The 14,123-nt window shown below is 41.7% G+C and overlaps 1 protein-coding gene across 2 annotated transcripts in view; it reads right to left on the bottom strand.

Annotated features, from left to right (window-relative positions):
• Window positions 1–13,771, bottom strand: part of CRK (CRK proto-oncogene, adaptor protein) — a 50,506-nt gene extending 36,735 nt beyond the window's left edge. For both annotated transcript variants that reach the window (XM_048823759.2, XM_048823760.2), the window contains exon 1: window positions 12,862–13,771. In XM_048823759.2, coding sequence (XP_048679716.1) covers window positions 12,862–13,105 — 244 coding nt within the window. In that variant the 5' untranslated portion in view covers window positions 13,106–13,771. The remainder of the gene's footprint in view (window positions 1–12,861) is intronic.
• Window positions 13,772–14,123: the final 352 nt, after the last annotated feature.

The raw sequence follows: 14,123 nt of genomic DNA, 5'->3' as shown, positions 1-14,123 counted from the left end.
CACATAAAGAGGCACACGCTACCGCCAAACAACCGTAATTCTGTGTTAATGAAGTTTGCCATTTAAATGTCCTAAAAAAAAAAAAAAAAAAAAAGAGAGAGAGAGAGAGATGACAGTGGTCATTCAGATACTTTTAATTTTCATGTAGGTGTGCAGTTCTCTGAGACACTCCTGGACAAATAATGAGAGCACTTAGCTCTTACAAAGCGTTTTTCATCAGTAAATCTCAAAGAGATTGCAGAGATGAGGAAACTGAGGCACCGAGCGGGGTGAAGTGACTTGGTCAAAATCACCCAACAAGCCAGAGGCAAAGCCGGGAATACAGCTCAGGTTTTGAGTCCCAGACTGCTATTCTTTTCACTAAGTCACACAAATGCTATGTGATTAATAAGAGCCCCCCAAACCTGTGCAATTTTTTGTAGTAGAATGGGGATAATGGTCATGCTTTCAAATGTCTCTAGTGAGTAGTTGCTAATGAAGCCGGTGAGAAAAAATTCAGACATTATCCATGTCCCAAGAACTTGACATTTTTATTATGTAGTGGTTATAGTAACTTTAAGCATATGAGAAAAAAAAACTAGTGTCTCTCTCTCCGTCCTTCCCCCCCCACTATTCCCCCACAACATATAGCCCCCCTGCCACTGTTTCCAGTTCACCCTCCCCCTTCCATCCCATTAAACCATCAGCGTTTTAGAAGCTTGGTGCACATAAAAAAAGTTGGTAAATTCTGTGTACTTAAAGACAACCTGTTTTTTTCAGGGGGAGGGCCTTTGTTTAAGGAACATTTTGCATAAATGACCCCAAATTTGGATCACTAATCCTACCCTACATCCCATAAAGCACAGCAGATTTCAAGATAGGTCAGCTCACATGCAGATTTTGGAACATTTATAAATACTGTTCTTTGAAAAACTCACTCTTACCACTCTGTTATAATATTTATGAAATTAGTCACCAGTGACTGCTTTTCTATATGCATCTCTCCACCACAGGATAATTCTGAAGCCATAGGAGGCTCAGAGACATGTGAAGTAGCCCATTCATCTCAATGTGATAGTCTCAGTTGAATGAGACCTGGTCTACATCAAAAAGTTAGGTCAACCTACTTTGTTGCTCAGGGGTATGAAAAATCCATATCCCTGAGCAACGTAGTTAAGCAGACCTAACCCCCAGCGTAGATATCCCTAGGTCAATGGAAGAATTTTTCCATCGACATAGCTACTGCCTCTTGGAGAGGTGGATTACATACCCTAGCAGGAGAACCCCTTGCACTGGTGTAGGTAGCATCTACACTGAAGTACAGCTGTGTCACTGTAGTGTTTCAAATGTAGACAAGCCTTGAGAAAACACCCCATGAAAATTAATACAGTAATTAATACTCATCCCCATATGCACCCTTCTCAGTGTATCTTTCCCTCCCCCGAGCCCCCAAACCCCTCTCATCTCCCCGACCACTCATTCCCAAAATCCCTGTCCCCTTTATGTAGTCCTAACCCCCTTTCACCTCTATTCCTCCCAGTTCTCCACTCTCTAAAATGCCCCTCCTCTGCCAGTAACCATTTGCATATATAATTTAAAAATATATACATATTTTGATTACAGCCACCAAAAATACCCCACCCCCTCCCACCAAGAGAGAGATTTTAGCAATATGCCCTCTGAGCTTTTCCAGACTTTTGCCTACTGCAAGAATCCAACTGACAGTAGCTGGCTGGGTCAAAGGACTACTGCTTATTCTCAAGCCATCCAGCTGGTGTGAAACTTTCAAAGCTAAAAACCTTGTCGGCCCACACATGCTCAGTGGAATCGGTTTGATGCAATGCCACGCATGTCAAATGCTGATGCGCCTCACTGAAGAGCCACTCTTTGGCTAATAACGTAATTTGATTTCTCCCAAAAGGCTAGTGGGTGGCATGTATTCTGTTGGGGTAACTTCCAAGCATTTGAGACCCTGGTATAATGATCTCAGCCCTGGTTTAAGCTCTATCTATGCACACAACTCATTGCCAAAACATGTCAGCTTTAAGAAGAGCTGTTATTTTCCCAGGGGCTAAATCTCAGGAACCCTTTGTTCAAATGGCCCCAATTTGGTTCACTGACCAAACTCCATGCCTCCATGAGGCAGACAAAATTTCAAGGCAATCTGAGTGGATTTTAGAGCACTTAGAAGAGTCTAGTTTTAAAGACAGGTTTCAGAGTAGCAGCCGTGTTAGTCTGTATTCGCAAAAAGAAAAGGAGTACTAGTGGCACCTTAGAGACTAACCAATTTATTTGAGCAGAAGCTTTCGTGAGCTACAGCTCACTTCATTTTAGAGCACCTAGAAGAGTCTAGTTTTAAACAGAATGCTTGGTGTTCATCTTAACTATTGCGGAGTTGGTGCTTTACTATAATTTTTTAAAAGAAAATAAATACACATGCAAATGTGTGTTGCAAAGGGGATTAGGGGGCTGAACAGTGTTGAGAATAAGGAGCAGGGATTTGAGGTTGCAGTGAGGAGAGGGAGAGGCACGGGTAGGCCTGGAAAAGGGGTTGGGGGCTCAAATCGGGGGAGTGGAAAAGGTGACATGGAGATAAGTGGCAGTGTGAATGGGAAGAATTAGGGTACAGGACATGTGGCAGCCTCACATTCTCCCCCCCTTGTGTGGTCTGCAGGGTCCTTGCCCTTCTAGGGTGGGGAGTCCATGCCCCTCTCCCTGCCCCTTGTGCTAGGTTTGGTCATTTTACCGGTCCAAAAATAATTGGTCAATTGACTGGTCAATACTTAAAACACTAATTTATTAGAACAGTATATATTAAAAAAAAAAAAAAAAAAAAAAGGTGTAAGACTTCATGGTCTCCAATAGTCTTTACCTTAGAAAGATATTTATTCCTAATTACAACCAAAAAGGTACTTAAGTGAGTTATTTTAACTCCAAAAGATACAAAACACAATAAAATTAAGTTCTAAATAAATGAAAGAATAGCACCATGATGCAATCAAAACAGTCAGCCTCTGCTTACATCAGGGCATTCTTGCTGAACTATTTGATGGTGCTCAAATAGCTGGTCAACAAACATTAATTGATCAGCTTGCCAAGTCAGTTTTGTCCTTGTGTCAGGAATCGGGGACTGTCCCTCTATGGGCTCTCAGCTCCTTTCCCTGCCCCACATGGGGAAGCCAGAATCTGGGGGGACCATAATGCCATCTAATGCTATACTTTCACTTATTCTTCATGAAATCCACCGGCTACACATTTCCCATCTAACTGCTGACCACCCCTGTGTCAGGGCTAGCACTGAAATGAGGCATACTGATTCTCTCTTGCACCTCTTTCCTTTGATCACACATACATAGGTGGGGGGGGATGAGCCCCCCTCACAGGAGTACCCCCCCATATTGCCTCATATCACAATCACAGCTCTGCCAAGCTGCTCCAACTAATCCCTCCACTACTCAAAACAGCTATAACTACCACAGTAAATGCAGCAGGAGTGCATGCTGATACTTCCCAGTAGTTCTTGCCTGTACAACCTTAACTCTCCTTCCTTGCAGCTGGCATGTACCTAATCTCTGTATTTCCTGAAGTTCTTACTCAGTATGTTTCTACGAGAATCTCTCTCCTCTGTCCCATTTCTTCAGTCCCTTCATCTACATTTATGAGCATTCCTTTTTTGAGCCGGAAAGGAAAGTCCTTTTGGGACCGCAATTTTTCAGTTTCACTTTCTGTCCCATTCCAAGAAGGCCACCACATTTTAGTGACCTTTCCTCAGGCAAAGAAGGCTGTTTGCAGTTCCCTTCATGTTCCAACAGCCACCTTGCTAGAAGGGATAATTGAGAGCGATGAAAGACACTTCCCTCCTGCAGTATTTGTAACCCTCTCCTGCCTAGAATCAGAGCGTTCCACAAGAATATGCATTGCAATAAAATCATATACAGTAAACACCTATAACACGCAGTAGTTACGTTCCTAGAAAACCGTGTGTGTGTTATATAAACTGAAGAATAAATGGGAGAAATAGTGTTATGTTCCCAGACATGACAAAGTTGATTTTTTTTTTTTATTTATTACCTTAAAGACTATGAATTGATGACTTGCTGAAGACAATGATCTAGGTGATGGCTGGGGAATGTTGTTACTGTGGTGAGGATGAAGTAGTAGTGGTATTTTCTGGTTCATGCTCGGCTGATAACTGGAATGCTGAAGTTGATGCGTCTATTGACTGGTGTGTAGAGGGCATGATGTAGTCAGTGATGAGACTCTGCTTTGCCTGACTCAGCAATGACTTGTACAGCTCATGATAGGGCCGTTTGAACGTTAGGCTCCTGTTCATATTTGGATCTTTCTCCATCAAATTACTTTTGACTTTTTCTATGATTTGTAAATTTTCCCTTAAATAGCCTGCTGTGAGTTTCTGTTCCTTTTGTTCGTCTTCACTTTCACTGTCAGTGGCCTCATGCATCTCCACTAACCTTCTCCTCAGTCAGCTCCTCCTGATGTGAGTTTATCAATTCTTCCACTTCAGTTTCCTCCATATCTGAGAATCTCTCACCCCCAACATTCCTGACCATCTGCATTATCTCCCTAACCAACTTGTGTACTGTGGGGAAGCCAGTGAAATTATTCATCACTGACGGCCACAACTTGTTCCAACAGGCATTGATGTAGGAACAGTGACCTCATCCCAGGACTCCTTGATCCCTTCAATTGCGTGTGCGATGTTACATGAACAGCAAAAGTCTGGTATGCCCATTTCTGAATTTTCCTCCAACACCTCTAGCATCTTCTTGATAGTGCACCTTGTATAACATTTAAATATCTTGATTACGCCTTGATCTAAGGGCTGCAACAATGAAGTGTTGTTAGGTGGAAGGAAAACAACCTTGACATTTTCATTTTACCCTGTAGAGCTTTGGCAGAGTGACCTGGGGCATTGTCCAATAATAACAAAATCTTGAAAGATAAAGTTACAAAACCTAAATAAAGTTCTACCTGAGACACAAAGCATAAAGTAAACTATGCTGTAAACAGTTTAGATGTTACCCAGGCTTTTTTGTTAGACTTCTGCTTGCCTTTCAAGGCACAGGGTTCTGAGCACGGTAAACAAGCATTGGTTTCAGGGTGGATAAAAATCAATGATTTTTTTATTTAAAATCAGATTTTTTGAAAAAAATGCTTTTTGGATGAAAAAACTATCTAAAGATAGTTTTAATTAAGATACATTATAGCTCAAATATATCTCATCATGGAATAAGGATTATAAATTCTAATTCTATAGTATGGGAGAATTATATAGTATATAGTATGGGAAAAGTTTTGTAAATGAGTTTTAATAGTTCATGGATGACAGAGCCAATCTTATGGGGTTCCGGGGCTTCTGTATAGATTATTTAGGTTAATCTTTCTATCTACCCAATGGGACTCAGTGCTCAGTCTAGCAGATACCATAAGAGATGCTTAGTTTTGCAGTTCTCAAACTGTGGATTTGTGTCTCCAGAGATAACATGCCTGCTAACAGCAAAAAAGTAAGTAAATAAATAAATACAATAAATAAAGGTGAGAAACAACAGACCTCAACCCTGTTGTCCCTCTGCAAATTTGTGTACACAGTCAATCCCCTACCTCTCTCTAAAAGTGCAAAGTTTCAAAAAGTTCCATGAATAGACGATTGTTGGGGGTGGAATAGATCTGGACAAGGAGAAATAGTCTGGAGATAAATGTGAGAAGGGAGGGACAGGCAGTAGAGACAAAAGTGAAACTGTTTGAGAAGCACATTCCAGAAGTCTGGAGATCTTTCTGAGTGTAGCCTTCATTGATTTGAGATCTACCATACCATTCTCTCACTAGAAGGGAAAACCTATAATGGCAGCAGGCCATAAAAGAGACCCAGTTTGGGAATAAGAACCATTCAAGAAATATATGTTTTCTGATGATGTCTTAAAGAAAGTCACACCAGTGAACTGGTGGAAGTCACTTAAGCACTTGGATTCAGAGACTGTTGAAGTGATCATCTCACTTTTAACAGAAGTAGCTTTTTCTGCCAGTGTAGAAATAATATTTTCTTCCTTTGCACTAATTCATCCCAAACTGAGAAATCATTTGACACCTGAAAAAGCAGGAAAGCTTGTTTTTCTTTTCCAGATTATGAACAAACAGGAAAATGAAAGTGAAGACGACTGAGTTAGCTGCAGAAGCCAATATTTTAAGTTTCTCATGTTGACCTGGCAGACATAGTTATATTTTAAAAAAAGAAAAATTGACTATTTTAGTTAAAAACAATTTTAACAAAAACAAATCTGATTTTAAAAAACGTCAATGTTTAAATTCAAAAATTCATATGCTTGTTTTGTTAAAATACTATGTTTGCTGTGGAAGAAAATAATCCAGAATATGTAACGTTGTTTTAGTTAAATAAAACAATTTAAATGTCTGTCTGGTGATGTTCTCCTCCTAAGACAGCATGGCAAGAAAACCCTCCAAATATTAATTATTAACCTGCTGAATTGGAGACAGTTCACCTCCCAGTGACTTCATAAATATCTGCTTCAGTTACCTTTGGTAAATGAAATAACCAAACAATCATTCATTTTCTGATATAGCTGTAAAAGTAATCTGAAAAGTTTTCAAAATAAATCACTTTAAATTGTATACGGTGTACCTTCTAAAAATGAAACCTACATCTATCGCTGAGTTGTGAAGAATATATTTTAAGGTTATAGCAACCAACAAGAATGCACTTTTATGTAGAAATCCATGATTAAATCGAGTCTTCCTGACTAGTGATTTAAATCAATTTGATTTAAATCAAATCCACCTGACTGATTTACATTTACAATCCTCTGGTGCGTTGGCACAGCGCAGCTTTAAGTCCTGGTGCTGAATGCTCCTGCTGGGTGATGTAGGTTATGGATGGCATTTGTTTCCAGAACAAAACTTGTTTCATCAGCATTAAAAGCCTGCTGGGGTTTATAATCATTGTCCTCAATAATTTTTGCTAACTCAGCAGGGAAGAGTTCTGCTGCTTGGTGGTCAGCTGATGCAGATTCCCCTGTAAATGTCACATTATGGATGTTAAAGTACTTCCTAAAATTATCAAGCCAGCCACTACTAAATGACATTCTTTTGAATGGTTCACCTTCCTTCTCACACATGGCTGCGTACAATTTCTGTACCTTCTCGTTAATGACTGTCCCACAGAGTGGTGCCCGTTTCTGAGTCAGATCTTCAATCCATGTGTTCGAGTCTCTGTTTTATTTAGCTGAACATCTGCCCTCATCATCCTCTTGATGGTAAGACTAGATTTACCTGCAACCATAACATGTGCTCTAACGCTCTCTTTGCCTTTCCTAATGGTGCGAATTGTAGATTCATTCACACCATACTCGTGACCAACCACATTGACTCGGGCACCAGCACGGAGCTTGTCCAGTATCTCTATTTTCTTAGCTAAACTCATCATTTCCCATTTCTTCTCACTTCTCATTCTCTTCTTCTCACTGTTTTTAGGACCGCTACTCCTCTTAGGTGGCATGATGAACGCAAATGATGAGGGTGGTCATAATATAATGTCCAAAAAATTGGTACAACGCAGTGTCAACAACACAAAAGCCGCGGGTACAGCTGGACTGAGGAGGGAGCTGAGTTGATGGTTTTCTCACCCGACCTGAGCGGACAGGTCCATATAAGTGTGTGCTATATAAAAACAGTGCGCACAACATAAAAACGGGTCACTAAATGAAAACCGCATCATGTCAAAAACGCGCTGTATAAACGCACTTTATATAAGGGTTTACTGTAGGTATATTTTGCTTCCTTCTACTCTCCCATGTGCTTCTTCTCTGTTACTTTCTACAGCACTTCCCTATGGAGCTTGAGCAAGGCAAACTCATGCAATCTTACGTACAAAACAAGGATACATTCAATTAAATTAAGAGACAGTAAGTTTACAACAAATGAAAAGAAACAGGAATGCTTCAGAAGGGCATACAGATAATCACTGGATAATTATATGACCACAAGTAAATACTTACAGCTTTGCAAGCTAGAACTGTAAAGATATATCAGATCTTTAGGACATAAAGAAAAGGAGTACTTGTGGCACCTTAGAGACTAACAAATTTATTTGAGCATAAGCTTTCGTGAGTTACAGCTCACTTCATCGGATGCATGCAATGGAAAATACAGTCGGGAGATTTTATATACATAGAGAACATGAAACAATGGGTGTTACCATACACATCGTAATGAAAGTGATCAGTTAAGGTGAGCTATTACCAGCAGGAGAGAAAAAAAAACCTTTTGTAGTGATAATCAAGGTGGGCCATTTCCAGCAGTTGACAAGACCTTGTGAGGAACAGTAGGGGGGAAAAATAAACATGGGGAAATAATTTTACTTTGTGTAATGACACATCCACTCCCAGTCTTTATTCAAGCCTAATTTAATTGTGTCCAGTTTGCAAATTAATCCAATTCATCAGTCTCTCCTTGGAGTCTGTTTTTGAAGTTTTTTTGTTGTAATATTGCGACTTTTAGGTCTGTAATCAAGTGACCAGAGAGATTGAAGTGTTCTCCGACTGGTTTTTGAATGTTATAATTCTTGACGTCTGATTTGTATCCATTTATTCTTTTACGTAGAGACTGTCCGGTCTGGCCAATGTACATAACAGAACTGCACAAATGAATGGGCCTGGTATAGAGCTTATTCAATTGTCTTTGAAATGTGACTTTGCACCCTAGGAACACAGGAAAAAAATATTTCCTGGGGATCCTTTTCAATTTCATAGAACATGTCCCTTACTCTCATATTATAGGCCGGAACAAGTAATGAGTTCTTTACTAGTTTTTGCAATACCATTCACTCCATGTCAACACATGACCTTCTGATCCCAGTGACTTCAACAATTCAGGTTTTTGTTCTCCAGGCCTGTTTTAGATAGGTCTTAAGTTGAGGCAAACAAAACAATGTGGTATAAGAGATTTGGATCTATTGATATAAAATATTCTCTCCACTTTTTAAAGACATTCAAGCATGTAATGTTTGCTAAAAAAAACTCTACTATTTAAGTTGGAAGTACAGCTATTGCAACATCGGAACCATTACAGCTAAAAAGAAAAGGATCAGAAATATTGGTAGCATAAACCTATTTTCTTACTCAGAAGAGATGAGTACATCATCCATAAAGCCTATGAAAAATATAAACCAGTGCCTCCTGAACAGAGTTCTAATTACATGAGGAGAATATGCTGGGGCAGGAGGGAGGAAAGATTTAGGATATGTCTACACGACAATCAGAGGTGTAACTGCAGCACATGTAGACATACGTGAGCTAGCTCTGATCTATGACTAAATGTGCTGCAGTCATACCTCTGACTGCGATGTAGACATAAGTCTCTGACCTCCAAGACCCCAATCTTGCAAATTCCTACACATGCGTGTAGTCTCACCGAGTTAAAAGAAATTGCTCACATGTGTAATACGTCAAATTGCAGCCAGTGTTGTGCATAGATATCTCTATGTAAAGGTTACTTGATTCCTGAAATTATGGTCTGGATTTTCAAAACACTTAAGTGATTTGGGAGCACATGTTGGCATTAATGTGCCTAAATCACTTGGACATATTGGAAAATCCCACTCTATATACTTTGCATCCTATCATACTCTCTCTCTTTAGAGAGCATAGGTGCTGACTCTATGGGTGCTCCAGGGCTGGTGGAACTGGGCAGGAAAAGGTGGGGTGGGAAAAGGTGGGGGAGGGGTGGGGACTTGGAAAAAGGGGTGTGGGTTTGGGGGAAGGGGTGAGATGGGGGGTTGAGCACCCATAGGGCCCAGAGGAAGCCAGCACCTGTGAGAGAGAGAATCTTTGTGAAATGGGTATGTTTGTTTCCCACACTGATCAGTAACACTTTCAGTACAAACCAATGAAATTAATAGTTGAGTTCTTCATTAGCTTTTAGAAGAGACAGAATTTAAAACAACTGATGATTTAGTTTAGCTCCCTAAATGTTTCAAATTTTTTCCTTGAAGTGATCTGTCAAATTCCAAATATGCATAAGAGAGTAAAATATTTCCTCTAATGTGCATTGTCTTATTATCCTCTGTATTCAGTGCTCTGCCTGTGTGGTTAAGCCCAGCTCCCACTCACCCACCTGACTCTTCACTGTGCACAGATTTCCATATTCAAATAAATAACAGCAAATCATCACATTTGCTTAAAACGGCTAGGATAAAACACCGGGAAGGCTAACTTTACTATGCTAACTTTGAAGTGTTTTATCCTAGCCATTTAAAGCAAATGTGATGACTTGCTGATATTTACTTAACTATGGAAGTCCATGCAGCAAAATGAGGTATAAAACTGTTCTGAATCCTTCACTCCTTTTTGCCACCAGCTGTCTGATTTTTAGATCATCTCTATTCCAATTACATTTATCTAAAAGTGAAAGCGTGCAAGTAATTTAACAATGGGACATTTAGAAGAATTAAATGATTGCAAATTCAGAACTGATAAAAATTAAATAGTTTTTCATAAAATGCATAATGCAACAGTGGAACTCTGCTACTGAATGGCATTGAGACCAAGAATTTAGCAAGATTCTGAGAGACTGGATATTTATATTCGATAAAGAGTATTCAGAGTAATAATAGTAAATACTGAAGATATACTTTTAAAATTTCCTATAAAAACATCAGGCTTCAGGGCCCAAGCTATTCTCTAACTATTAGGCAATTAGCAAAAGTTTTCATGGGGAGCAGATTATCCCACATCTGCCTACTGCAACGTTTCTTGCACCTTCCTCTGAAGCATCTGGTTCTGGCCTCTGTCAGAGAACAGATGTTAGTTTAGATGGACCATGAGTTTGACCCAGTGTGAGAATTACTATGTTACTATAATTCAAGCATCCTGCACATTGCAAAACGAAAGGTAATACCCCAGAAGAAAGGCTGGCACATCTGCCATGCCCATATAGACTCAAAGGGTTGACACCAGAATGGACCATTATGATAATTTATTCTGTCCTACATAACACCAGCCATAACATTTCATTCATTAATTCCTGAAACAAACCCAAAACTTGTATTCAAATTAGGAAAAAAGAAAAGGAGTACTTGTGGCACCTTAGAGACTAATCAATTTATTTGAGCATAAGCTTTCGGATGAAATGAGCTGTAGCTCACGAAAGGCTTATGCTCAAATAAATTGGTTAGTCTCTAAGGTGCCACAAGTACTCCTTTTTTTTTTTCTGCAAATACAGACTAACACGGCTGTTACTCTGAAACCTGTCATGATTCAAATTAGGGTATATCTTTTAGAAAGACATCTTCCAATCTTGACTGAACCCTATCAAGTGATGGAGAATCCACCACATCCCTTGTTAAATTGTTCCCAAAGTTAACTACCCACACACTCAAAAATTTGCACGTTATTTCCAGTTGATTTTGACTAACTTCCAGCTGCTAGCGCTTGTTACACCTTTGGACGTGTCTATATGGGGAACATTCTCATAGATCTATGCTGATGTAATGCCCCCATGTGGACACTCTGCTCTGGAAAAAGGGACTTTATTCCAGAATAATTACCCTGCTTCCAAAGGTACTTAAATACCAGGTTCAATTCACCTTGTAACCTTCTCTTTCTTAAAATTAAATAAAAGACTTATTAAGTCTCCTGCTGGATTTCAGGTTTTCCAGACTTCAAAATATCCCAATTTTTGGACTGTTTCTAATTTTTCAATATCCTTTTTGGAGAGTGGCCACCAGAACTGGATGCATTCTAATAACGGTTTCAAGTGATGCTCCATACAAAAGTAGTACCTTATGGCTCAATATTTCCATTTATACATCCAAGGATCACATTACTCCTCTTAGCAACAGCACTGCATTGGGAAGTCATGCTCAACATGACTCCTAAATTCAGAAGCACTGCTTTTGGATTCAGTCCTCCATCCTGTAAGTATGACCAATGTCCTTTGATTCTAGATGTTTGACATTGTTTGACTGTATTGAAATACAGTTTGACATTTGTATTTTCATATCTCACGTTTTAATCCATTCTAGAATTCATCACGTGTCTGCTTATTCTCCAAGTATGAAAGGGTATTTGTGCTTAGCATCCACTTTTAACATTTATTTGAACGGCGGGAGCACGTAAGTTACTAAATTAACATATCATTTTCTTTTCAGACTCATCAGTCATTTGAGGTTTGAAATTAAATAATGGAAATCTTGGGTTCTCCCTCATTCAAGAATATCTCATTCAAATGAGGAATTTAAATTGTTATTTTTCAAAATCCTCCAAGTCTCTAATATGCCAATTGTCTTCAATTGTTTCGTGCAAATTCAAAATGTAAAACAATAGTAAAGTTTCAACTTCCTCCGGATAGGTGGTAGCAGTTTACTTTTGCATACCTGGCTTATATACAGTGATGGGAAATCTGAGTAATGACTTCAGGATGGAAGTCCAGACGCCCCCATCTTGGTCAGTGTCCATACATGCACTATTTTAGTCCTCCAAATAACGTCCAACCCGATTTTAAAGCTAGGAATACTGCAGGTCATGTGGCGGGGGATGGGAGTCCTGGAGCCGCTCCCCAGTAACTAGGGACCCCAAAATTAGCGGTTCCCAGTGCGGAACCAAAAGACAAACACGAACGGCACAGCCGGGCCTCAGGAGACTGAACGCCAGTCTGGAGTGGGCGGGGGCAGGGGCAATGTGGCTCTTTGGCTGGTGCCCGCAGCCTGCCCGCTGTTTCGGGAGAAACTGAGGCCGCGCTTTCCCCAACGCAAAACGAAGTCGGATACAGGGCCAGGGTGCAGCAACAACCCCCGGGTCAGACAATCAAAGCAGCCACTCTCCCTAGCCCGGCCCGGCTCCGCGCACTCACCTGGGGCCCCGGGGCCCTCGCCGCCAGGTCTTCGGCCTCCCGCCGGCCCCAGGCTGTTCACGATGTAGTGCGAGACCCGGGAGCTCTCAGACACCGACAGCACGAAGTCCCCGGGGATGGTGCCCGAGTCCCTCACGAGGAAGGTCCCGTGGCGCTGCCCCTGCAGTAGCGACACAGCCTCGGCCCTGCTCAGCCGCCCCCAATACCAGCTCGCCCGGTCCTCAGAGTCGAACTGCCCGGCCATGGGGGCCGCTGCGCCGTGAGCCGCACTAACTCCCCCTGCGGGCCACAACAACCCAAGGGCCCCACTCCGATCCCAGCCCCGCCACCCAAAATGGCGGCCCCTGTGCTGACCTCACCTACCAGCCGTGACGACACTAACTGAGCCACTGCTAGCAAAAAAAATCGCAATCCGTGGACGTCATATTCCTGCGCAGACTGCACGGCCATAGGAGGTCATAAGCGGTTAGTCAGCGCTTTTCGCGGGCGCAAAAAGGGCGCTTTCCATAATTTCAAATGCCCCGTAGAGACATTTCTACCATAAGCAGAAGGTCCAGGTTACCCTGCAATGCGCGCGCGCGCGCACTGAGCAGCCACTGACCGAAGGTCGTGGAATAAGCAGAAAAGCGCTCCTGAGGAACCGCCATAATGGGACGGTCGGGGATAGGGAAAGTACTGCGCTGCACAACCGCCATTACAAGAAGGTCAGAAGTAATCGGTGGCAATTGAAGGAAGGTCCTGAGACTGGGGGTGTGCCCAGTGCGAACTAAACCGACATTTAACAAGAAAAGGGCCTCCCTCAGCGCCCCGACATACCTATTTGGGCTGGCGCCACCGCCCTTTGGAGGTCAATAAAATGAAGTGGCTTGTACAGGCTGATTTGCCATCGGCCGCAAGGAGAGTGCTGCGCCTGCGCGGAAGTTTGCTCCTGAGCAGCGCCGCTCTGGTGAGCTCCCGCCGTCCCAATCCGAGGGGGCGGGCTCTGCAGCCTCCAGGCAGGGGCCCAAAGTCTCTCCCAGATTCCCCCTCCCGGTAACTATCGTGTGTGTGGCACGGCTGGTTCACCAGTGTTGTAGGAGCAGGGCCCAACCGTTGGGACGGTCTGAGAAGGGCAAGGACGGATTTTTCCCTTTCTGTTTGCGTCCTTTGGAATCACGGAACGTCTGTGCAGCGTTAACAAGTTTTCAAGTAACTTAATTAGCATTGGATGTTTCTAACTGCACCAGGACAAGCAACTTTGTAAACTGTCCTTCAGATTGAAC

The sequence above is a fragment of the Caretta caretta genome, chromosome 17 (assembly GCF_965140235.1).
Source record: "Caretta caretta isolate rCarCar2 chromosome 17, rCarCar1.hap1, whole genome shotgun sequence".
Lineage (NCBI taxonomy): Eukaryota > Metazoa > Chordata > Testudines > Cheloniidae > Caretta > Caretta caretta.
This window is presented reverse-complemented; position numbering and strand designations above follow the sequence as displayed.